General features: G+C 51.3%; 1 protein-coding gene and 1 non-coding gene across 2 annotated transcripts; one reads left to right on the forward strand and one right to left on the reverse strand.

Moving 5' to 3' along the window:
* Positions 1 to 4,891: 4,891 nt before the first annotated feature.
* On the forward strand, positions 4,892 to 5,028 carry LOC111758214 (small nucleolar RNA SNORA2/SNORA34 family). The gene has a single exon (XR_002792435.1). It is a non-coding gene; the product is annotated as a small nucleolar RNA SNORA2/SNORA34 family (small nucleolar RNA).
* A 6,675-nt stretch (positions 5,029 to 11,703) lies between these two features.
* Itm2c (integral membrane protein 2C) lies at positions 11,704 to 21,982 on the reverse strand. Its single transcript, XM_063237129.1, has 6 exons — positions 21,772 to 21,982; positions 15,321 to 15,461; positions 14,153 to 14,338; positions 13,315 to 13,425; positions 13,013 to 13,163; positions 11,704 to 12,640 (listed from the first exon to the last, which is right to left on the reverse strand). Exons 1-6 carry the CDS (start codon positions 21,892 to 21,894, stop codon positions 12,549 to 12,551), a joined length of 804 nt encoding a protein of 267 aa, XP_063093199.1. The 5' UTR covers positions 21,895 to 21,982; the 3' UTR covers positions 11,704 to 12,548.
* Between the last annotated feature and the right edge of the window lie 2,475 nt (positions 21,983 to 24,457).

Below are 24,457 nucleotides of genomic sequence, written 5' to 3' on the forward strand. Positions count from 1 at the left end.
TCGGCCCTCTGCAAGAAGAGCAGACAAGGACTCGGTCAGCATGGTCACTGTCACCGTCCCCCCCCCTTTCTCCTTCAGCGGCTCTCCATCAGGCTGGACAGAGCACTTAGCTCCAGGGACAGGCCTGAGTCATGGGTGGGATGAGTCAGGGACCCACAGGGACCTTCTTCTGCTCCTGTTTCTCTCCCTCCATGCTCTGGCAGCTCCAGCGTGCAGGGAGGATGAGGCAGTGACTCTCCTAGGTCGGTACCATCGGCTTGTCCCTCCCAGCCCCGGACTCAGTCTCCCTTCAGACCCAAGGCCCAGGCTCAGGGACCTCCTGCAGCCCTGGGGGTCCTCAGCTCTAAGTGCTGCCCCTCTCTCCTGCCTCTCCCTGACCCATCTCAGTCAAACTTCTCTATCCTATTTCATGACCCCCACTCACTGCAGCTCTCACCTCCAAAGCATAGGTGAACCCCAGGACCTCCCTCCGGTCCCTGGAGCTCTCCTTTCTCAGAATCGGTGTGCACAGGACATACGCAGACCATGTAAGGAAAGCAGGAAAAGACTTTCATTGCTGCTTAGTCCAAACTCCCCAATTGACAGAAGGGCAGGTTGGGGACAAGAGCCAACAACAATGCAGAGTCCAGGGTTCTGGACCTCCAGACGTGGATTCCTAGATTCACCCCAGGGCCACTGCATACTTGGGTGAGCCCTGCCACACACCCATAGCTCGTCCATCTTGCCCTTCCTAGGAACAAGGGAGCGTCTAGAGCTCTGCAGCAGGCATTGTCGGAGTGGGCAGGGACATCCTCCATCATTCTCTGCACATTCACTGAAACCCAGAGGTCCCTAATGGACAAGATGCAGCAAAGGTGGGCGGTAACTCCTTCAGGCAGAAGCCAAGGATGGTTTCCATGGAGACCATCCAGTCTCTGGTTTCCAAGACAACACCTGCAGGAGGTCCATGAGCTTCCTGTGTATGTCAACCTAACATTTCCAACTGCTTTATTTTTCTGATCAACTCTGAATTTATGCAGGCCTTCCTGTCTAAGACAGCAACAAACCTCATGGTGAGGAGATATAGGAGAGAAGGAAGTTAGTTACAGGGAAGGCAGGATGTACACAGGTGAGAAAAAGAGTTGATTATTCAAAAGCAGGACACAGAGCCAGCAGCCTCCTCCAGCCCAGGGGCAGGGAGCTGCACAGGCACACACACAGGGCCTACAAAGACTGAGGCCTACCCTATCCTACCCTTACCCCTAACCATAACCCTAACCCTACCCTAGCCCTAGCCCTAACCCTAACCCCAGCCCTTAACTCCTAACCCTACCCCTGCTAGTCCCGCTTCCCAGGGGTGCCTGGTATCCCAGGGCTTTGAGGGTCCTCCCAGAAGCAATACCTGTCTTTCCAAAAGTTCCCATTTCTGTACACCACCTACCCTGCTTATAGATTTTGGAGCAATTTACACATCAACACAACTAGAGCTACCTCAGCCTTTGTAAGGGGAACAAAATATTGTACATTTTTTTTTTTAATCAGGGATTGAACTCATGACCTTGTGCTTGCCAGGCAGGTGCATATGCTGCTGAGCTAAATCCCCAGCCCTTGTACACATTTTTTAGCCAAGTCTCCAATTGAGGACCTTTGATTTCAACTTCTTGCTAGTGCCATAATAAATATGTTCTCATACATGTATTTTGATATTCCTGTTTGGGTACATTCATAGGATAAATTCGTAGCAGTGAAATTTCTGGGTCAAAGATACTGCATTTCGAAATCTGATATCACAAGACCAATTTAATATCATTACTGGTACAACAGAACTAGTGTACAGGTGAGAAAACCAGGTATTAAACTTTAATAAAAAAACAAAGGAAAGCCAAGCATGGTGGTGCACACCTACAATCCCAGCATTCAGGAGACTGGGGCAGGAGGATTTCTGTGAGTTCAGGGTCAGCCTGTCTCGAAACAAACAACAAAAACCCCACAAGACCAATTTTTCCCAGCTTAATCTATGAGACCAGAAAAAACTTTAACACAAATTCTTGACAAGAAGAGAATAAGAAAATTATGTGCCAGTTACCAAGAAACACAAACTCAAAACTACTTACACAAGATGTTAACAAATAGGTCCAGAAGCATAGAAATATGTAATGACCAAATTATTTATTTTTCACACTAACAGATTAAATCCTATGAAGAGATGCAGGGAAAAAAAAAAACATTTTTAAAGGAACAGAGAGCAATGACTCAGGCCACACCTGCCCTTACTTTAACCCACCATGAGCCATTTTGAGTTGACTTTTGGATGTCTTAAGAAATGGGATTTTTGCATGTGGATATCTGGTTGTTCCAGTATATTTATTGAGGATAAAATCCTTTCTCCCTTACTTGCTTTTGCATCTTTGCCAGAAATCAATTGTCTGTTACGTGGGTATCTATTTTAAGACTTCATATTGGTACCTTGCTGGTTTATCTGTCTTGATATCAGGGTCCTTTTGTCATGATTGGTATAACTTTGTGATGTCATGGGGCTGGGGAAGGTTGGAGCTCTAATTTTGTTCTTTTATCAAAGTTGTTTAGCCTATTCTTGAGTCTTTTCTATTTTTACAGAAATGTAAGAATCAAAATATTAATCTATATGAAAAATGATGTTGGTAGTTTGATGAGGGATTGTGTTTTCTGATTTTTATTATTTTCCTCTGTTCATTTTTTGTTTCATTCTGTCTTTTATTTTTAATTTAAAGGGTGATTTTGCAAAAATAAAAAGAATATCAGATCTAGAAGGCAAGACTGGTTAGTGACCATGCAAAGAAAGATTTCTTAAAAATGGCAAAGGACCTTGAAAAGTTAATCCAATAACTGCTGGGCAATGCAAAGAAGAACAATATAAGATTGACCAGAGTCAACGAAAAGGCAGGAGATAGCATAAAATGACATTTTTTAAAAAAACCTGTTCACAGAATGGCAGAAAATTTCCCAAGTGTAGAAAAAGAATTTGACATACAGGTATGTGAGGCGTATAGAATTCCAATTATCCATGACAAAAATAAATCAACACCAACACATATAATAGTCAAAATTACTGAAATTCAACACAAGAACAGAATATTAAAAGCTGTTAGAAGGTAGAAACAAATCACAAAAGAAAACCGGCCAGTCATGGTAGTTCACAGCTATAATCCCAGCACTTTGGAGGCTGAGGCAGGAGGATCACTGCCAGTTCCAGGCCAGCCTGGGCTACAAAGTGAACTCAAGACCGACCTGAACTACATAATGAGAACCTGTTTCTAAACAACAAGAAATCCCCCCAAAATTAAAACCAAAGGTAACATGAAATGCATAGCAGGAGTCTGTCTCAAAAAAAAAGGCCAGCCTGGACTACACAGCAAGATCCTACAACAGAGGAGAGAGAGAAAGAGAGAAAGGAGGGGGGAGAGAGAGAGGGAAAGGAAAAACAAATGAAAGCCCACCCATTAATTGCAGAATGGATGAAAAAAGATGTGGTCTTTTTATACAATGGAATATTACTCAGCTATAAAAAGAATGATTTGAGGCCTTTATACGTAAACAGAGCTAACTTGAGAATATCCTCATAAGTGAAGTAAATAACTCATATTAGTAAATATCACATTGTCTAGTGTAAAAAATAATAAAAACTAAGAGTAATAAGATCCAAAATATATAATAGATATTATAAAAATGAAAGAGAAGGAAAGTGCTCTAAAGGTTGTAACTGTATGTATAAATGTGTAAGAGAGGTGACCATATTACTAAATTTTATGGGATCATTGAACAGAATGGTTTGCACTGTCAATGTTTGAGTGTCTGTCCACTTTTTATGCTTTGATTTTGTAACCTGAACAACTATTTCTAAGATGACAATATATAATGTATCAACTAACGATTTCTTAGTATTAATTTTTTTGAATTCTGTATTATTCTACCTTTTTTCATCTATTTTGCTCTTTCCTTCTTTCTTTAAATAAATAAAATAAAATAAAATAAAATAAAATAAAATAAGAAATGAAACCCCATCAAAATCACAGCAGACTTCTCAACACAAACCCTCAAGTCGAGGAGAGCTAGGAGTGGAGAAATTTTTCACGCCAGCTTCTTGATATGAACTCAGCTGTTCTCACTGTTAGAGAAGCTTGGGTCTTCACTGTTGCTGGGGATGGCTGCTGTGGCTCTCTTCAGGGCAGCTCTCAGCTTGAGTGTCATTTCCTGGCTCCAGTGCAGATCTCTCAGCCTGCTGGCACAGCTCCTTCACCCCACTGGTGAAGCAGACTTTCTAGCTCCCACCGCTGACCTGTGGGCCTCCCCAGCATAGGTTCTCCATACAGACTTGCAGGAGTCATTGTTGCAGGCTCTAGGCTACTAGTTTGACTCATGCAGGACACTGCTATGGGACCCAGGCCCTCAGCTGGATTGTTTAGTGTGTGGACAGATCTTCTGCACTATTTTGCCTTTGATTCTTTGGGTGAATTTGATAGAATAATCCTGTAAGTTATGTGTCTGGTATTAAATCTTTTCCCACGTAAAACCCTGATGACACCATCTTACTTCAAACCACTGGCAAACTGGCATAAGCATGGTTAGCATGAAGTGCAAAAAGATGGGCTGGGCTTCCTGTCCCACAGGATTTCTGAGTTGAACCCTTGCATGCTATGTGAGCCAGCAGCTCCATTTCTGGGTGGCACAGTAAGAGGAACTCTTGCCTGGGGGCCTTGGAAGCCCCATACAAAATATGCAAAGGGGATTGTACTTGTAAGAATCCAGAAAGAACCCACGCATGTCATCCTAGCACTGGAGAGGCTGAGGTCCAGACCAGCCTGGGCTACACAGTGAGACCTGTCTCAAAAACAAAACAAAACAAAACAAAACAAAACAAAACAAAAAACAATCACTGGCCCTGAATCAAGGCCAGCACCTTCCTGACACTGTTGGTTTCAAGCAAGAGCCTAAAGAGATGTCTTTCTATGGTCTGTTGGCCATTTCAGAACTTGGGCAGTAAAATGGTCAATTCATTAGAAAGAAACAGCTTGAGACTTCTGGGAGAACATGGCAGATAGATAACAGCAGCTATGGAGGCTCTCTGAGTTAGCCAGCTTAGAATCCAGGAATGGTGCAGTGTGAGGAGTCCTAAGCAAGGGGAGATATACCTTGCCGACCCAGGAATGAACTAAGCTGAGAGAAACCAACTGGAAATGCAGTCCCGGTGCTATGACCAGAACAGATAAAATCTCAGCACCGAAGCTGGAACCCGCGCCTCTGGAAGCTGCAATTTGAATTTCCTGCCACAGCTGCTGCATCTGAATCAGCTCAGCAGGGAGAGAGACGCAAAAGCTCTGAGAGCGGGAATCAGCGAACGGAGTTGAGAGCGGGACTGGCGGCGAGCCCTGCATCGACCCGCGGTGAGTGAGAGAACGGGGACCCTTCCATAGAATAGAAGGCTCCAACAGAGGACATTCTGGGACCAGGCAGACTAGCCGGAACAGGACGCTGCAGTGACTTTAGTTGCATATTCTCCTCTCAAACGGAACTGGTGGGGAGCACTTGACCTGGGTGATGCCACAGACTGAGGCCCGGTAGGCTAGCCCAAACCAGGTCCCATTACCTGGTGGTGCACCCTAGCAGTGAAGCCTTCAGTAGGTTGACCTGGAGGGGCGGGCCCAGCAGAGGCTGCCCAGGTCTCTGTCTCCCTAGTATACTGCAGTGGGCGGGAACACCTAGCTGGCGGATTCAAACAAACTGTAACCGACAAAGAAAGAAACTGGGCCTCCTGTATATACTTGTATGGAAGGAACAAAAAGTATGGGAAGAGGGAGCAACAAGAAAGGCTCCTCAGTCCCCAATCCTGAGAACACTGATCCAGGAAAGGTAAATACAAAGGAGAATGAGGACAGGAAAACATGCAATATCAGACACGGCACCAATAGACATAAAGAGCCTCATAGACAAGTTCAAAAGTGAAGTATTTAACGAAGTAAAGCAAGGTATAAGTAGAATAGTTAGAGAAATGCTAAGCACTGCCAAAGAAAAAACAGATGGTGGAATGGAAGAACAGAAAAAAAGGGGAAAATTGTTTGATGGAGAAAATAGAGAAAACACAGAATACGTGAAGCAGATTCAAAGAGATTACCAGGAAACTAAAAACTCTATTGAAAGCTGGCATAACAGCTTGAAAGAAACTAAGAATAGATTATCTGAACTGGAGGACAGATTTATAATGTGGGAGCATGAAATGAAAAACTTCTTAAAAAGAACAAGGAAAACAGGGGCTGGGGATTTAGCTCAGCGGCATAAGCACCTGCCTTGCAAGCAGGCAGTCATGAGTTCGATCCCTGGTACTGATAAAAAGGAAAAAGACTAAAAAAAAAAAAAAAGAACAAAGAAACAAACAGCATTAATACAAAGGCTAGAACATGATAAGAGGATCTATAACTTAAGAATTAAGAATGTAAAAGAAGAAGCAGGGACACAAACAAATGAACTACAAAGGCTATTCACAGAAATAATCCAGGAGAATTTCCCTAATTTAGCAAAAGGTAAAGATACTCAGATGTATGAGGCATACAGGACCCCAGCTACCTACAACCCAAACAGAGCTATACCCAGGCATATAATAATCAAAATTCCAGAAATCCAATATAAGAACAGAATATTAAAAGCCGTCAGAGACAAGAAACAGATCACTTACAAGGGAGCACCCATCAGAATTACAGCAGACTTCTCGGCACAAACCATCAAATCAAGAAGAGTGTGGGGGGAAATAATTCAAGCTCTGAAAGATAATAACCTCCAGCCAGGATTGATATATCCTGCACAACTGTCCCTAGAAATTGATGGAAAAACGAGGTGCTTCCAGGATAAAGAGGAACTAGGGGAATTTGCAACCACCAATTCAACTCTACAGAGAATACTGCAGGATATTCTAAAACAGAAAAATACCAAGATTCCAGAAACAGTGACAGAGAGGCCACAATGAATGGAGCAGAAATCAAAATGAAGAAGACAAACTGACAACAAATGACAGAAAAAGAGCTCAACAGAAATGAGGCAGAGAAGGTTGGATGGTAGGAATAGCTATTTTGGAGAAAACAAGACATCATAATAGCTAGTGCTGATTTAATATCATCTTGTTTTGAAGTCCCATCAAGCTTTTGTTTTTCTGTCTCCATCAGTCTTAACATGTTGTATCCTATTGGATTTTATTATATGTGATAATATAAACAAAAACTTTTATAGACAAGGAGATTATACAGAAACCATTGTTCATTTTCTCTTAGTTGATTCTAAATACCCTGTAATACTGTCATTCTCTTGAATGGTTTTACATTGTCTTGATTTTTCTTTTTTTTTTCGGTCTTTTTCCTTTTTATCAGTACTGGGGATTGAACTCACAGACTGCCTGCTTGCAAGGCAGGCACTTATGCCGCTGAGCTAAATCCTCAGCCCTATTGTCTTGATATGTTTGATGCTACAGTATACGAAGTTATACTGAAAGATTTCAAGGAAAGAGACACTATGGTAACTACTTTTATGTTGGGATATCTTGTCGTGAAACACTATTTTGCTTAAATGGTTATGTTTTGATCTGCGTTGTTTTGTTGTTATGCCCTCTTTTATCTCAATCTTCTTTTTTTATTATTTACTTTTTTTCTTTTTAATTAAGGGAAAAATAAATAAAAAATAGCAGGATATATTATAGTAACCCACTTTGATTTCCTATTAACTTGATTTGAAACCCTGTATTGCTCTCACCATCTTGTTTTGACTGATCTTCCTCTATTCTGTTTTGCTTGATAGTACCAAATTCGAAAGTATAGGCGACAACTGTGAAGACAATAAGATTCATTATGATGCCCATTCTGGTTTGACTATTATCTTCTTTCGAAGTCCTGTAATGTCTCCAATGTTTTGGTTTTACTGGTTTTGTTCTTACTGTTTTGTTCAATTTGATTAAAACTGATGATATAGGCAATTCTTTTTAAGATAGCAAGAGGCATTATGGTAACCATTGTTAATCACCTTGTATTTTGTTTTACATTATGTATTATGTCCACCCTTTTGATTTGACTGACTCTGTTTTGTTATGTCACATTTGGTTTTACTCTCTTCAAAAAAAGTAATAAAAACTGTGGGAGTAATAAAACCCAAAATGTGTAATTGTCATTGTACAAAAGAGAGGAAAAGAAAGTGCTCTAAAGGATATAACTGCATGTATATTTAAGTGTATAAGATAGATAACCATATTACTGAGTTTTGTTGGATCATTGAACAGAACTGTTTGCTGTCTCACTGTTTGAATGTTCACTTTATATGCTTTAACTTTGTAACTTGAACAATTATTTCTAAGATCGCAATATGTAATCTATTAACTAGTGATTTCCTACTGTTTTTTTTTCTGAAATTCTGTATAACTTGCACCCTTTTTGTTTTTTTTTTCCTTTTTCTCCTTAAATAAAATTTAAAAAAAAAAAAAAAAAGAAGAAACAGCTTGAAGCAAGCCCCCCCCCCGCTGTGAGTGGCTGTGAGTGTGGCAGGCTGCAACAGCCTAGGATGAGAGAGCCGAGAGCCACCAGTTTACTGGGACCTGCACCATGCTGGGATCTGGAGCAACCTCTCCCTGCTGCCTGTTTTGTTGTGTTGAACTTCAATATACATGAAAGTATGGCCAGCTATTTTGAAAAGAACAAGACTCTACGACAGCCGTTAGTGATTTCCCTATTGTCTGGTTTTGAAGACCTAAATCGCCTTCCTCATTCTGTTTGGATCAGTTTTATACTATGTTGTTTTGTATGAATTCTCTGTATGCAAAGACATGGACAACTATTTGGAAGAAAACAAGAGACAATATGATAGATAGTGAAGATCTCAGGTCATCTAGCTTTGAAATTTATGTCTCTTACATTGCTTTCTTATGTCCTATTTTGTTCTGTTTTGTTGTGTTTAATTTTACCCCCTTTAAAATAAAATTTACTAAAAAAAAAGAAACTAACAACAACAACAAAGTCAGAAAGAACCCAAGTAACAAGCACCTGCCTGGCAAGTGCAAGGTTGCGAGTTCGATCCCAAAGACCAAAAAGAAAAAACAAAACAAAACCCAAACAGTTGTTGTTTAATGGCAAATCCATTCATATAATAGGCTGCTATGCATCAACAAAATGGATTTTAGACACATAAAATTAATGGAGAAAAGCAAGTCAGAGAATAAAATGTGTACAGTATTTTCTCACCATTTGTATACTACTTTGAGCAAAACTACACTAGGGGATTTTATACATGGTGTACACTTATGAATAATCTCAAAAAAAGGTTAAAACACATGAATTGGCTAATGGATCTAAGAACGATCAATATGTGACAAGCAGACACCTATCTTCAGGGTTGTCTTTGTTCTGCTTTTTGAGACAGCGTCTTGCTATGTAGCCCAGACTGGCCTCGAACTCTCTGTCATCCTCCTGCCTCAGCTTCCAGAGTGCTGGGGGAACATACTCCAGGTTGTCTTTGGATTACCAGTTCATGTGGTGACTGGCCTCTCCAGGCCATAGAAGTGGGGAGGTAGAGGCAGAAGCCGAGGTGACACGGGAGTCTCTGAACACACAGCCCCTGGCTCGCCTGAGCGCGGCCCCTTCTCGAATCTCAGCTGGTTTGTGACTCGCTCCGATCAGCAGAATGTGACCAAGAGACCTTCTGGGCCTTCTGCTCCCAGGCCTCCCAGACTTGGTGGCTTCCACTTCCCCACATCCAGGACTCAGTTTCAGGGCGCCGGTGCTGACTGTGGGTGACCATGAACCGCCTGGACTGAAGCCCCTGGAGGCTGAGTCCTGGGTCCCCAGCCCCTGCCAGCTGCTGGCTGAACGCAAAGCCAGGGACTCACCCTTCAGCAGCGATCTGCGGACCACAGGATGGGGAGGCCCCAAGCTCTGCAGGACTGCGGGGCGCTGGTCAGTGTCAGCTGCCAGGGGCTCCCTGTGGGGAACAGACACCCCGCAGCCTTGCGGTGGAGAGAGGTCCTCTCCTAGCTTTGATGGGTGTTTCCTTTGTACCAGTGATTTAAATGTCACTTCATGTGTAATTATTACTTCTATTTCTCATTCTGTGGTCTGTTGATATTCTCTGCTAACTTATCTATCGGATCGTTCATATTTCATGCTTTATAGACATGCATTGAGGGGAACATCATTTTTCTAATGTCATGTTTGAAAATTGCCTCAGGGGCCAGGGATTTAGCTCAGTGGCATAAGCACCTGCCTGACAAGCACAAGCTCATGAGTTTGATCCCCAGCATCAAAAAAATAAATAATTTCTCCAATTTCCAACTTATAAATTTTTAGCCTCATGGTACATTTTGCTGTATTATAATTTTAACTCTTCATCTATAAATTCTAACTTGAGGAGTATCACATTTAGAAAGGTTGCCAGGTGTAGTGGCACACACCTGTAATCCCAGTACTCGGGAGGCTGAGGCAGGGGGATCTCTGAGTTCAAGGCCAGCCAGGGATATAAACTGAGTTAAAGCCAGACTGAACTGCAGTGAAAACGTCTTAAAAAACACAGAGATAGAAAGGCCATTTCTCCTCCAAGATTAAGTCATCTTTTCTTTCAAACACTTTTTTTTTGAGACTAGGTCTTGCTGTTTCCCAGGCTGGCCACGAACTCCAGGGTTTCAAGTGATCTTTACCCACGTGGCATTCACTTTGTACAGGAAACAGAATGCAGGTTTTCCAAAAAGATGATCAGTTGTTCCACGAGAAATAACCCACACATGTCCCCTACACTGAAAAGCCACTCTAACCGTGTTGTAGCCCTGTAACTGATACCAATTTCTGGGCTCCATGAGTCCTATTGAGGCCTTCCTTTGCTACTGTAAACCCCTTCCTAGTTTCTTTCTTTCTCTTGGTACCAGGGGTCAAACTCACGACCTCGTGTTTGCCAGGCAGGTACTGTGCCATTGAACTAAGTCCCTGGCCCCACAAACTCCTTCCTTAAGTTGTTTTTGGTCTTTGCAACGCTGGTGCTGGGCACAGATGCTGGGACCCTCTGCCTGTTCCAGGGATCTCTCACCCCAGCCTCCTGGCTGTGATTTACCATGGGAAAGCCTGAGGGCCTCTCTTTGCCTTACCTGGCAAATACTCTGTATTTACTGTGCCCAAAGAACTGATTGTGCCAAGTTAAAAACCAAATCTTTTTTTTTTTTTTTAAATCCATGCCGGGATTGAACTCACGACTGCCTGCTTTGCAAGGCAGGTGTTTATCCAGCCCCTAAAAACCAAATCTTGCTGCCATCTGAACTGACTGCACCCCATTTAACTCACCCATTTAACCCCATGTAGCCCAGGCTGCCCTCAAACTCGTGGCAATACTCCTGCCTCAGCCTCCCTGCTGCTGGAGCCTTGGGTCATTGCACTCAGTCTCAGTTCCATTCCATCCAGAACCATTAACCCAGGGCCTGGGCACTGTGCAGAACTCCACACTGTCCTTGTGCTGCAGGGCAAGCACTGTGACATCACCTGTCACACTGGGCAGCAAAAGCAGCTTGACCTTGGCCAGGCTGTCCAAGTCCTACGGGAGTTTTCCTCCCTCCCCACCTGGCTCAGACCCAGGTCCCCAGGAGACCACACAGAGGACATCCACAGCCTCCTTTTGGGCCAGGTGCCAAGGTCTGCAGTCCCCACCATCGTCCACCCTGCCAGTGCCACATCAACGCCACTGTCAGAAGTAAAAGATTTTTATTATCTACAGACACTTCTGAAAAGAGATCTAATAGAGAAAATATACAAAGCGTTTAAGAGCTGCCTCTCCGGGTAGCACCCAAGCCGGACCCGGGGCACCGAAGCCCCACCAGGCTTGGGGCTGAGGACAGTTAGCGTCTGGAACATCCATAAAAACATGCAAGAGTGAGAAGGAAACCGTCAAGGTCCCTGTGGGAAGGGCAGGGGCAGGTACCAGGTGGCCTCCCTCCCCTCATCGGTCACAGAGCCCCGGGCTGCAGAAAGCAACACAATGCCCACCCGCTCCCCAGAGCGCAGGGACCAATGGCCCTGCTGCAGCCCTGGTTGTGCTCGCAGGGGTCCGGGACGGCCCGGGCTCCTCAATTCTTTGGTTCCACTCTGAGAACATTGTGCTCAATAACTGATTCATCCCACCCGACCCTGGCTCTTGCCAGGGGGCTGAAGGCACTGACAGGGGCCCGGGGACCCCAGGACTGCCACTGTCCCTCCTGCTCTGGCGGGTCCAACCCTAGGCACATCCTCCACCTTCCACCCAGGGCAAATGCCTGTGGATCTCCCACCTCTCCACCCACCCTGCCTCCTAATCCTGCACCTTGGCCTGGACGATGGGGTCCAACCTAAAGACACTGGGACACAGAAACCACCTTGGGGCGTCCCCTCCCCTCTTTCACAGTCTGGGAGTCAGCAGATGCCTGGTACAGGGAAGCAGGAGGCACCGGGAAGGAGGGGGACAGGTCACAGCTACGGGAAGGCGTCCACAGTACACGCTAAGCGAGGGTGGGGGCCAGAGAGGCCGGAGGACAGCAAGGAGGGGGGCGGCGGGGCTCACGCCTCCTGGCAGATGAGTGTCTCCACCACGAAGGTATTCTCAAAGTGGCGGATGGCGTTGCACTGCTGGGTCCCACGCTTGTTGATTCCTGGGAGGAAACAGAAAAAATCCTAGTAAGCATGGGGTCCCCGATGGAAAGGAGGCCACCCTGACCCTGTCGGCGACCTCACGACCTGGCTAGGGGAGCAGGGAGCCTGGGATGAGAGCCCAGCAACCAGAGTCAGACTCTGCCTGTGTCTGCCTCTTCCCTACTGTGTGACTCAGGGCTGTGATATCACCTCTCTGTGTCTCATTTCTTCATCTTTCAAAGCACAGCTAGAACAGTGCTGAAGATGTTGGCGACACTGCAAGTGCTTGAGTAAGGTGAGTTGTGAACACTGCTGCCCTGCTCTCGGAGAACCCAGCCAGGCACCGCTAGAAACGGCAGGGATGCGGGCCCTGGGGCAGGCCCAGCACTCACGCCTCCGTGTGGCCCGGCGCCGCAGCCGGTAGGTGTCCTTCCCGTTGCACAAGTGGTAGATGAAGGCGCCCAGGGCCTCCTTGTCGCTGACATGCTCGGTCACCACCATCTCCTCCTGCATGATGTATGTCTGCGGGAGGTAGGTCCCTCTCTGCACAGAGAGTGGTCGCAGCACAGGTCAGCACCCAGGGCCCGGCCGCCACTTCCACTCACCCACCATTCCGGTGTCCCAGGGCAGCCCTAGCCCCTGGCCCAGGGCTGATCTCCATGGGGAAAGGATGTGGAAGGGGAGCCCAACTCACCTTCATATTCATGAGCAGTTCCCAGAAGTTGCGGGGGGGCAGCACGATGGTGGTGTTGAGCTCGATGACGTAGCACTTGTCCAGGGAGATGTCATGGTAGGCGGTGAGACCCTGCACCAGAGAGGCCACTCAGTTTCCACAGGAGGCAAGAGCAATGCCCAGGATGAGCTTCGAGGGGCTTTTCAGCCAGCAGAGCCCCCAGCTCCACTACACCATCCCTAAGCCCCTGGGCTACCAGCTGGCCTCCGATTGCTGGACAACTGTACTGCCTGGCCTAAGCCTGCAGAAGGGACTGCTTCCTAGTGGGGAACCGCACTGGCCTGTCCAATGCCTTGGCCATTATACAAGATCTTAGCATGGATTTGCAGCGGGTCTGACCCATGGGCTTCTGCTGTGGGCCGCCCAGAACAAGGGAAGCACGGTCAGTGCTGCAGTCCCTACTGGGCTTTTGGGGAAGGGGGCTGGAGCCTGTGCCTCACTGACTATGCAGAGGACAGGCACCCTGAGGGGGAAAGGCCTAACTGCGAAGGGTGGAAAGGAACCTTTGAGGCTGCTGGCAATGCACCAGACCTCAGCCTGCCCAGTGACACACACAGCTCCATGCTCAGGGCACCGGTAGTGGGCGCCCCTTGACCACACACTAGCAGACAAGAGGCCCAGTGTTGCCTCCATTAGGAAACCCCCCACTTAGGTCCATACTCGGTGAGGATGGTATCACCCATGTGCAAGAATAGCAACTGGGCTCCAGGAGCCCAGTTAAAAATCAATACCCCAGGACGCCCTCCCATCAGCCCTGCTCGGCTCCTGGCTGGCCGCTGGCTGCCCAAGGTGGCCTCACCCGCTGGAAGTCATGGATGATGTCTGCAGGGTCCCCGCCACCGAACTGGGGCACGGGGACATTGATGCGCTCGTAGTTCTCCTCGAGGTAGATCTTCACGTCCTCCTCCAGCTCCATTCGAGTCCGGACCTGTGATAGGGAGTCCTCGTAGAGCACGCCGCAGTGGAAGAAGTTATCTCGGGCCAGCTGGACAGGGTGAGAGAGAGGACAGAGATGGGCGGTGAGGTGGGTGACTTGAGACTGGAGAAAGCAGCTCAAGGGCCGCATAGGGACTGCCAGTTCCTAGGTAGGAGACTACCTGAGCCTCAGTTTCCCCACTTGAAGCACGTTGATGCCTAAAGTCCTTTGTGGTCTCAAAGCCCCCTTCTGTGAAATGGAGCAGCCTGAAGAAGCCCGATTACTCCTATGCCCTTCATGGAGGGGATTCTGGGACAAACCTAAGAGCTGGACAGTCCAGTCCAGCTGGATATCCTAGGGTCATACCAGCAGGGCATAGAGTGGGGGTGCACGGCGGGAGACATGGAATTCGAGGCCACCTGCAGTGGGCACCGTCCCCTTCCTGGTCTTGTGCAGCTTTCCTGAAAGGAGGCTGACTCATGATTCAGATGCTGGGGGGCTGCTCTGAGGGCCACACTGCCTGGGAGTGAGGCACCCCAAGAGGCCATGAGTGGGAAGAGATGACACAGGGAGGAGATGGACAAGGGGAACCTAGGACAAGTGGGAAGCAGGCCTCGGGGGAAGCGAGGTGCATGCGAGGGGAAGCCCTGGAGTCAGGGGAAGCACCCAGCCAAGGGCTCTAGGGAAAGCCCCGAGCGACAGAATGCTTCAGAAATTTCCACTGTGGAAAAGCTGGGGGCACACAAATGCTTAGAGGTCAGTAATGACTAGTAAGTCTCACCTTCAGGCACCCCGAGATTCCCTTTTAGATGCTCTTATACTTACTGATCGTGAGCTTTTAATTTAATGTCACCCTTCAGTTCCCGGATGTGGTGACACTGCACCCCTGCAGCCTGCTTCCCTGCTCAGAAGCCCGTCTGCCTGTTGGGTCTGCAGCCCAAGTGTCCACGCCCAGGGTAGAGCCAGGGCACCCTGCAGGCCCGAGTCTTGGGTGAGGGTGCCCCAGGGTCGGTGGGAGGGACCCCAACCCGCCCTTGGGTCAGCTCCCTACCTGAGCCAGGAAGAAGTATCTGTAGATGTAGACGGAGGCGAAGACGAGGCCCATGAGCAGCACGACCATGCCCATTGAGAGGTAGCACACGCTGCCCACTGAGCCCCCCTTCTTGGAGCGATTGTAGGGGGGCCGCTCCTCCTGTGGACAGCAGGGCTGGGTCAGCCAGGCACCCCAGACTGCAGGCCCAACCCCTGAAATCCTTCCTTCCCTAAGAGGGACCACTCTCCGGTGGGCCCCAGGGAGGCTGGGAGAAGGGAAAGAGACAGAGCCCCATGAAGCTGGAAAGCACAGGCGCGAAGTGATCACTAGACCTGTGTCCTCGGCCCTTTCCGTCAGCTAGACCCCTATGCTTCCTTCCATATGGCCTCAGGGACCAGACTGGACCGAGGAGTGCACAGGAGTCAGGGTGCACCCAGCAGGCCGAGGGTCACTGCTCTGGGCAATGGGGAGCCAGTGAAGGCTTTGGAGCTGGGTGCTGGGGTGGCAAGACCCACCCTAACACCAGAAAGATCACTGAAACACTGGGGTCCAGTGCTGCTCCCTGTCCCAGCCTCTTCTCTGGGGAGCCCAGCAGTGGTGAGCAGACTGTCAGGCAACTACAAAGGAGGCCAGGCCAGGAGCTCGGCCAGCCAGACCTGGCCACGATGCCAGCCACATCTGGATCCCAGCCTCATATGTCCAGGCAGTGGAGGAAAGGAGAGCATAAACTCAGTAGAGCTGCTTTGCCCGGAGGCAGCTGGCTGGGTGACCTTGGTGAGCTCTCTGCCTGTCCTCTGCACCCCACCCACCTAGCTTGCTTGGCTCTTGCCTCGTCTGCCCGCAATACCCACCAAACTACCCCTCCTCGGCACTCAGATTCAACCCCTACATGCCCCAAATCTTGAGAGACAAGGCAGCTTTGGGGAAGGGCACAGGCATCGGCCCAGGAGACTGGAGCATCTCATGCTGGCTCTGCCACTTGGCACTTGTTGGGCCTCAGTTTCCCCAATTAGGAAAACGACCAGGTTAGACCGAGTTCCTGGCCCCATGGTGGGTGACCCGGGGCTGCACAGCCAGGCTCTGCCATGGCTCGTGGGAGCAAGGCACAGGTGCCTGCAAACCCAGCGTCACAAGCTGTGGCCCTTCCACTTCTCATGGTCTCAAGCAGACTGTAACGTGGCTGAGCCAGACCTGCCACCGTGTCCGCCAAGGCCAGAATAAGTTTCAGGGCCCAAAGCTGGGAAGATTCTGGAGCGCCCAGGGTCTCCCACCTGCCACCCTGGCAGGGGTGCGGTTAGGATTAGAAGAGACAAAGACCCCGAAAGCCCTCTGCAGAGGATCCCGAGCAGATAAAAATAGCAGCTTGAGCGCCAGCCTCTCCTTTTTAGGGAGGCCCCACAGGCAGCTGTTGGGGCTGCCCTGAGTGCTGTGTACGGCTGCTGCATTCTAGAAATCCAGAGAAGCCAGCTTGGGAAAATATGCCCAGATGGACAAGGAGCAGCCTCCTCATCTCGGACCCAAGCTGCTGCTGGGTCAGCAGACTCCATGGGGAGCTGAAGCCCAGAAGGGAGGTGGGGAGAGGTCAGTGAGGACCAGGGAGTGAACATGTGGTGGCACTTCGGTGGCCCTGGCCAGATGTGGCTGAAAGGGCAGAGGCTCCATGCAGCACCCCTCACAGTGAAGGCCAGGGATCCCCCACCTCACCCCTCTGCATCTTCTAGCCAGGGCCGATGAGGGCCATCAAAACATCCCTTTCCCAATCCATTTCTCAGGCAGGTTTCCAGCGGGTTATTTGGAGAAACTGCAGTCTTCCGCAGATGCAGGGACAGCCAGAAAAGCTTCCCTTCTGGAAAGAGCCAGCTACACATGAAGAAGGTATGTGGGGGTGCAGACAGACCCCCCCACCTCGGATCCTGTGCAGGGACACCGTGGGGCCAGAGGCCCCCTGGGGATGCCACTGAGGGAGACCTGCGGTTGTTCCCTGCCTGCCTCCCAGCCTTCACTTCCAGGTGGCCCCTATTTTGGAAGCTCACCGTGCTGCTTAAGCTTCAGCTGCCTGGTCCTTTCTTTGAGTACTAAACTTTGTGTTTCATGCTAATCTGTTTCCTGTCAGCTCATCTCAGAGCCTGAGATGGTCAGAACTTTCGGATGAAGAACACACGAAATTTCTCTAGGCTGACAAATGCTTTCTGCTGCCGACATCGGCCAGCACCCACTGGGGCCAGGTCGCCCTGCCACCTCCCCATCCTGTGCCGCCCTGGCTGCAGGGTCCTGCGAAGCCCAGGTGGGGTGACAGGACTGGTAGTGAAGGGAGGGTGAGACAGGAAACCTTGACAAAAGGCCCAGTGCTGCCTTTGCCTCCTGGACCCGACATGACAAAAGGTCAAGCACAGATGCCAAAGCCCAGGACACTCATCCTGCCCAGCCCCTGGCTGCCGGCAGTGACCTGCCACAGCTGTGCCCTGTAGGGAGTGCTCTGCAGACTGTGAGGCAGCAGGGAGCTGTCAGGAGGCGCCAGGAAATGCTGCTCCCCACGAGGGAGAAGCTAGCAACACTCAGGCATTTGGAGGCTTCCGGTGAGAAAAGAAAAATCTACATACTGTTTCCAAGGCAACTGGCTCTCTGAGCAAAAAGCCTTACTGCACACTCGTGTAGGGTACGTGAGCCAGGCCGTTTGGGGACCTGAAGGCGCTCCACTGGGGTCCACAGTGGGGCTTATGAAAGGATTTTGCACAAACTGGAGGGGAAGCCACCAAGTGGAGAAACAGGGAGGCTCGAGGGAAGGCTCTTGAGCTGCCACCCCTGCAGGGAAGTGTCCACATTAGCCATCTGCTGACTGAACCACCACTGCAGTCTGCCCAGGGGGTTGGAAAGGAGCAGCCATGAGGCTGGGAAGGGAGGGTGCCCATCTGTGTGTCTGAGTTGGAGGCCCAGCCCAGCGGGGAGGCAGGTGATCAAAGGCCCGGTGCCCCTGTGCACACAGCCCAGAGGCTCAGAAGCACCAAAGTCACTTGGTTTTGTGCCATGGGCTGATGGGGCTGGGGATTGACTATGAGTGTGTTCCCCTCCTGTCCCCTACTGCTGCCCTGTGGCCTTGTGGGCAGGATTTCTGTAGCGCAGTGCCATCTGCTCTCTGTCCTCGGGTTCTCTTCTGTTCCTGACCAGTAGGCTACCTCCAGAGCTGTCATTTTCGGGAATGACAGACAGGCAGAGAGGATGGAGCCTGGGGGCGGAGGTGCTGGTTCCGCTGTGATTTTACCAGGAGTACTAGGAAAAAACCATCCTCTCAGCTGGAGCCGGCCACCTTGATCCAGGCAGGGAAGGGTGAGAGAACAGAAAAGAGAATCAAAAAGGCAAAACCCCCTGGCCAGGCCAGGCCAGGCCTGGAGATTCCCTGCCCTGCCCTGGGGAGATTCAGACACCAGAGGCCTGCAGCCCAAGGCTGAGGTGGTCAGTCCTGCCCTCCCTCTGCCTGGACCCTCCCCCAACTGCGCCTTAGGCCAAGGGCCCCAGGCCAAGCCAGGCTGGGAAAGTGAAATTGGATCCGCAGGTATGCAGGCTGGGGGAGGGGGCCCGCAGGGCCCACTAATCAAAGGCAAAAGTCAGGGAGAAAAGCACAGAGCTGCAAAGACTGCGGTTAGCCTGTTCCTCTCTGTGTGCAGCTCCCAGCCTGTGAGCCTGTACACACCCACGCCCGCCTGTGCACACACGTGTATACACACATGCGGGCAGAACTCTGGGAAAGATGGAGTCCAGTGAGGGGCAGGGCTGCCCTTGGGCCTCCCAGGAACGGAGCAAGGGAGCAGACTCTACCTGAGCTCAGAGCCGAGCATCTCAGGGAGAACAGGCAGCTGGAAGCCCAGCTGCGCCCCCAACCCGCCCCTCAGGCTCGTCTGCTTAGCCTCAGGTCTGGTGACAAAATCCCTCTTGTTCCAGGGTGTGCTCTGAAGCTGGGCGCTACTGCCCTCCAGCTCTGGCTCCTTCCTCGGCTCTGTGCACGGTCCTTCTAGTATCATTTCTGAGACACCCTGGCTTTGAGTCCAATTCAGACATCAAGAAGTGTTCTGGGGTCACCACCGGCCAGGAGAGACCTAAGAAGCTGTCCCGTGCCTTGCCATGAGTACAGGACAAAATCCCAGGACCCCTTGCTGTCCCCCAGCCCATCCCTCAGCTGGCTCCATTCTGAGCTGCAAAAAGGGATGGCCTGCTCATCGGGGGAAGCCAGGCACAGCGGCGGAGGCCAGGCACAGGGGAGTGATTCGCCTACTGGCCAGGGAATGCCCAGAAGAGCCCCAGAGGAGCAAACAGTTATCCAAGTGTCTGGGTCCAGTGGTGATGGGAAGGCCAACGTGTGACTGGTTCCTTCCCAGCAGCTTCGGGCCTCAATATTTCTGTCTTCGAGGTACTAGGACTTTAACTCTTCCTTCTCAGATCAGGGCTCAAGCCCCCATTGTTCAGTATGGTGGGGACACAGGGCACTCAGCTGGCTCCTACTAAGACGGTATTTCCATATAGATATTTCCATAAAAGCCGGAGACTGGATGCCAGTTACTGCAGGCTAGGCGGGCAAGGGAGATCAAAACAGACACCTCATAAGAGGCTGCCTGAGCAATATCCAAGCGGCCATTCCGAGGGCCCTCAGAGAGGACTGGCTCTGAAAATCCATGTGCAGAGAATCTTGGCCCTCAGTGTTTGGCAGGCACATGGATGAAAACAGGCTTTCTCTAGCCCTGCACCCCAGCTGTTCCCCTAGAAAACATCTTACTGGAAGATGACACGGGGTGGACACCTGGCCAGAGGAGGTGATGGTGTACCACCTCTGGGGGGCTCTTACCTGGGAACCTTCATCCAAACCTTTAAGCTGGATTTCAACCAGCTCCCCTCTCTCTAAGTCTCACTTTATGTATGCTTTTGTGTTTATGCCGGCTAGTATATCGGCAACACCCCCTATCCTGCTAATCTGTGTATTTCTAGTTTACTTCATACACTTCATTAAGCCCTCAGGGGTTCATGAGAAGACCTGAAATCTCCCCCATCGGGCTCAGCCACCTTGCTAACCCCACTGTTGCCACCCGAAAGCGTGTCCCCGCGGAGTCCTGGACCTGCTGATGGAGTTGGAATTGCACCTCCGTCATCCCCAAGCCCTGTGGCTCTCAGCTGGGTGCCTGCTTCTTTGAGAGGCAGCTGGGAAGACACACGCCATCGGGGCTGGGGCCCACTCCTCCAAGGCAGGAGAGGAAAGGAGGAGGCTGGCTCCCTTGGGAAAGAGATGGAGGTCTGAAGAGCCCCACGGTAAACTTTCAAAGCTGCAAACCACCGTCGTCTATGTGGGGTGCACCTCCCAATCCGAGCTTGGGATGGATGCAGCTGGCCATTGGAATCTTGCACTGTAGACGCTGAAGGTGGCAGTCACTCATCACAGGTGAGCAAGAGTGCCACCCGGAGCAGTGGGGCTCCTCACCCTGGGTCTCCTCCTCTGAGACCCCTCTCCAGCTCCTCCTCTTCTAGGGCCCAAAGATCCTTAGCAGGCCCCTCTATTCCTCCAGGCAGGATGAAACCAGAGCCACTGAACTTGACCTGAGGCCTGCTTTTAGGGGTGTTGGGGGGTGGGTGCCCATGACCGCTGCCCCAGTCCGGTCTCTCCGGGCCCCTCAGTGGACACATTCCGTGCAGCACAGCCCAGGATGGAAACGTCTCCTCTTCCCCGGGTCTGAGTGTAGGGAGGGGGGGAGGGGGGCGCCCTGAGGCCCGCCCCCACAAAGCAGGCGGCGGTGGAGCCCTCCTGGGGAGCAGGGGCGCCCAGCAGGCGAGCCGGGAAAGGAGGCCGCAAAGGGGGTGCGGGGGGACGAAAGCGCCTGGCCTCGGACCTCGGATCCCCCCCGGAGGCGCCGCAGGTCCAGTCCTGGTTTATTTCCATTTCATCACTCGCTGGGCTGCCAATTCCTGCGAGGAAGCGCAGCGCATCCTCCTTCACTTTGGGGCTGAATCTCAGTGACCTCTCTTCTCCCTCCCTTGGCACTGGTCTTCTTCCCCCCACCGATTCTCCAACCAATCGGGTCCCACCGCTTTAGTTTGGGGAAACTACGTCCAAGCCGCCTCCCATCCCCCACCCGGGGACTGGACTCGCGGTCCCTCCCCATTGATTGGAACCAGACGCGAACCTGGCCAGCATTCCTCGCACGCGCGCGCACCGGACCCTGTCCCGGGGTTGTAAGCCAGGCGTCCCGGGGCCCCTCCGCTTTTCGAAGAGACCGTGCGCGCTTTCCCACGGAAGGAACAGGGACCCAGGACCTTCTGCTTTGGGCAGATGCTTTGGGACAGAACCCAAGTCTGGTCCCCCCTTGGGGACGGGTTACCCACCAGAGACCTCCCTTTCCCGCTCCGCTCGCGGCTCCGGACTCCCCACACCCCCGTGCGCCCCGGCCAGCGCCCGGGTCCCTCGCCCCCACTGCAGCCCCCGGCCTCTCACCCTGGCTGGCGTCAGCAGGATCTCCGCGGCCGGGGCGGGCGCCGGGGCCGGGGCCGGGGCGGACGCCGACGCTTTGTCGGCCTTGACGCCGGCCACGGCGGGCTGAAAGCTGATTTTCACCATGGTTGCGCCGCCGCGCGACTGCCCTGCCGCCTGCGCCGGTGCAGCCGCTCCGAGCCGCCGCCGATCTGCGAACTGCAGGCGCCGGAAGTGTGGATCCCGGGCGCCTCCCGGCCTCTAGCCCCGCCCTCAGCCCGCCCCGCCCCGCCCCCGGGGCCCTGGCGCCCACGGCGCTTGCGCCCCCTGCCCGCCGCGCGCGTCTGCGGGGACCGCAGGAAGCCGGGCGCTCCCCACGCTGCGCGCGCTCGCTCTCTTCATTCATTCATTCATTCATTCATTCATTCCTTCATTCGGGTGCCACGCGAGCGCCGGGTCCCCTGGCAGCCCACTCCCTTCCCGTCCGCTTCTGCCCAACTCCAGACTGCAACGCCGCTGACTGGTGTCACGACCAGGTCCCCACCGTGAGGCTAGGCTGGGACCTGCTCCCGAGGCCTTCTCCTCCGACCGGTCCTTGGCGAGGAGACTGCATGGAGGAGCTGTGCGAGGTGCTCGCCTTGGTCCTGAGCTTCACCCCACCTCCTTCCTTACCCCTGGGATAGGGCAGTATAAGGACTTCCAGATAATATAAGGGAAACCTTGTAACTCCCGACCTCCTAGATGGTGGAGAGGCCGATTTCATATTCTCTAAAAATGAGGAAAGTGAGGAACGAGCCGGCGGTGGTGGCGCACACCTGTAATCTCAGTACTTAGGAGGCTGAGGTGGAAGGATGTCTGGGAGTTTGAGGCCAGCCTGAATTGCCTAGTGAGACCCTGTCTCAAAAAGACAGTAATAATAATAATTATAATTATAATTGAGGAACAAATTCTAAAAACAATGGAGTTGTTAAAAGTAGGAGGAGTTTATTGAAATGAAGCTAAGAGACAAAAGGGGGTTTGGAAAGTGGGGTGCCCGCTGACCCTGCTTCTCAGGGATGCTTTTATTTAGCAAAGCCATGAAGTGAGTCGGATTCAAGGTGGGATAAAAGTATAGTTAACTAATAAGGTTAAAAGTATCCACCGGATGCGGTGGCTCATGTCTGTGATCTCAGCATGTGGGAGGCTGAGGCAGGAGGACTGCAGAATACAAAGGCAGCCTAGACTGCACGGTGAAACCCTGCCTCAAAAAAACTAAAACAAACAAACAAAAACCAACACATATAGTCGCAGTGTGAGATAGGACAAAACTATGGTCCACCACTAAGATTACAAGTAGAGTTGCTTAGATAATACTGATCACGTGGGGACCCATGGGGAAGCAGGTGGGGTGGCAAGCACAGGGGGAGGGACAAGGGCCCTTGAAGGCGGGGGTGAGGAGGCTTGGCCCCCACCCAAGAGGCTTGATGCTGTGTAGATTATCAGTCACTGCTGCTGGGACCCAGGGGAAGTATATGGGTGGGGTGGTTCCTCTTCCTTCACGCCCAGCCTTCAGTGAATGTGCCTTCAGCCACAGCTGTCTTCTGCACTGAACTCTGGAAGGCCCAGCCCTGAATGCCTGTAACTTTTCTAAATAACTTTGCTGTCTACTACCCCCATGCTTCTCCATCTTTTCCTCCTGCGAAAGTCCCCCAGCCCCGGGTTGCCTGAGTTGCCTGTGGCCGGAAGGCAGGTCCTGCCCTAGCTGCCAGTGCCAGCCTTGCCCAGCTCCTGCAAGAGGCCAGCAGGATGCAGAGCCACAGGGCTCTGGGCAGAGGCCCTCCTCCCAGGTGCATAGCACCAGGAGCAGTAGGAAGACCCAGGCCTCCCTTGGTGCCACACTTGTCTGGACCTTTCGTCACTGTCCCTGGTGCAGACCACACCCACAAACCATACCACACTTTGGCTCTGCTCCTGAGCCCACATGGAAGGTAGGAACTTCCCCTGGTTCCTCCTACCCATCAAATCTTGGGGGCTGTCTTGGGCTTCTGGGGCCGAGGTCCCAAGTCTGATCACCTTGACTCAGATCTTGGGGACAGCAGCCTTAAGAACAGACAGGCAAAAGGGAAAAAGGTCTACCTGAGGCATGCCACCATCCTAGAGAATTGGCCAAGGGGACAGGCCAGCGGAAGAGGGTTTGGATGAGACGGGGAGAAAAGTGGTTTGGACTCTTGTCAGCCGGCAGCTTATGTTCCCATGTGGATCTGGGTGTCTGGGGGAAGTCGAGCTCCCAGACTTGCTGAGTGCCTCAGAAGCTCGCCCTCCCATTTCCCAAGCACCCCAGTGTGCAAAGCCTTGTGTTAAGCTCTGTGGCAAGAAACAGAAATGCCCAAGAAATCCTCCAGCCTCCGTGTCTGATGGTAAGGCCTCGCCTGCGAATCCTGCCACTTGTCTTCATTCATCACAGCCCGGGGACCTGCGTCTCGCTGTGGGGTGTCAGCAATGAGGGTGACCAAACCTAGGGCCGGGTGCTGGCGGAGGGCAGAGCTCTGGGTGTGAGGCTGGCAGGTATGGGCCCACTTCCTCGGCAAGGCCTCCCTGCCAGCCTGGCACAAGTCCCTGACCCTTTGCCTGTGTGGCCCTGTAGTGCTTCTCCTTCCCTTGACCATAGTCCCTGCCAGGCAAGCGCCAGGCACAGTGATTTCTAAACCTTCTAAGCAAAGAGCTTTTGCCT

The sequence above is a fragment of the Cavia porcellus genome, unplaced genomic scaffold (genome assembly GCF_034190915.1).
Source record: "Cavia porcellus strain 051 isolate PalLab524CR breed Dunkin Hartley unplaced genomic scaffold, mCavPor4.1 scaffold_26, whole genome shotgun sequence".
In the NCBI taxonomy this organism is placed as follows: domain Eukaryota; kingdom Metazoa; phylum Chordata; class Mammalia; order Rodentia; family Caviidae; genus Cavia; species Cavia porcellus.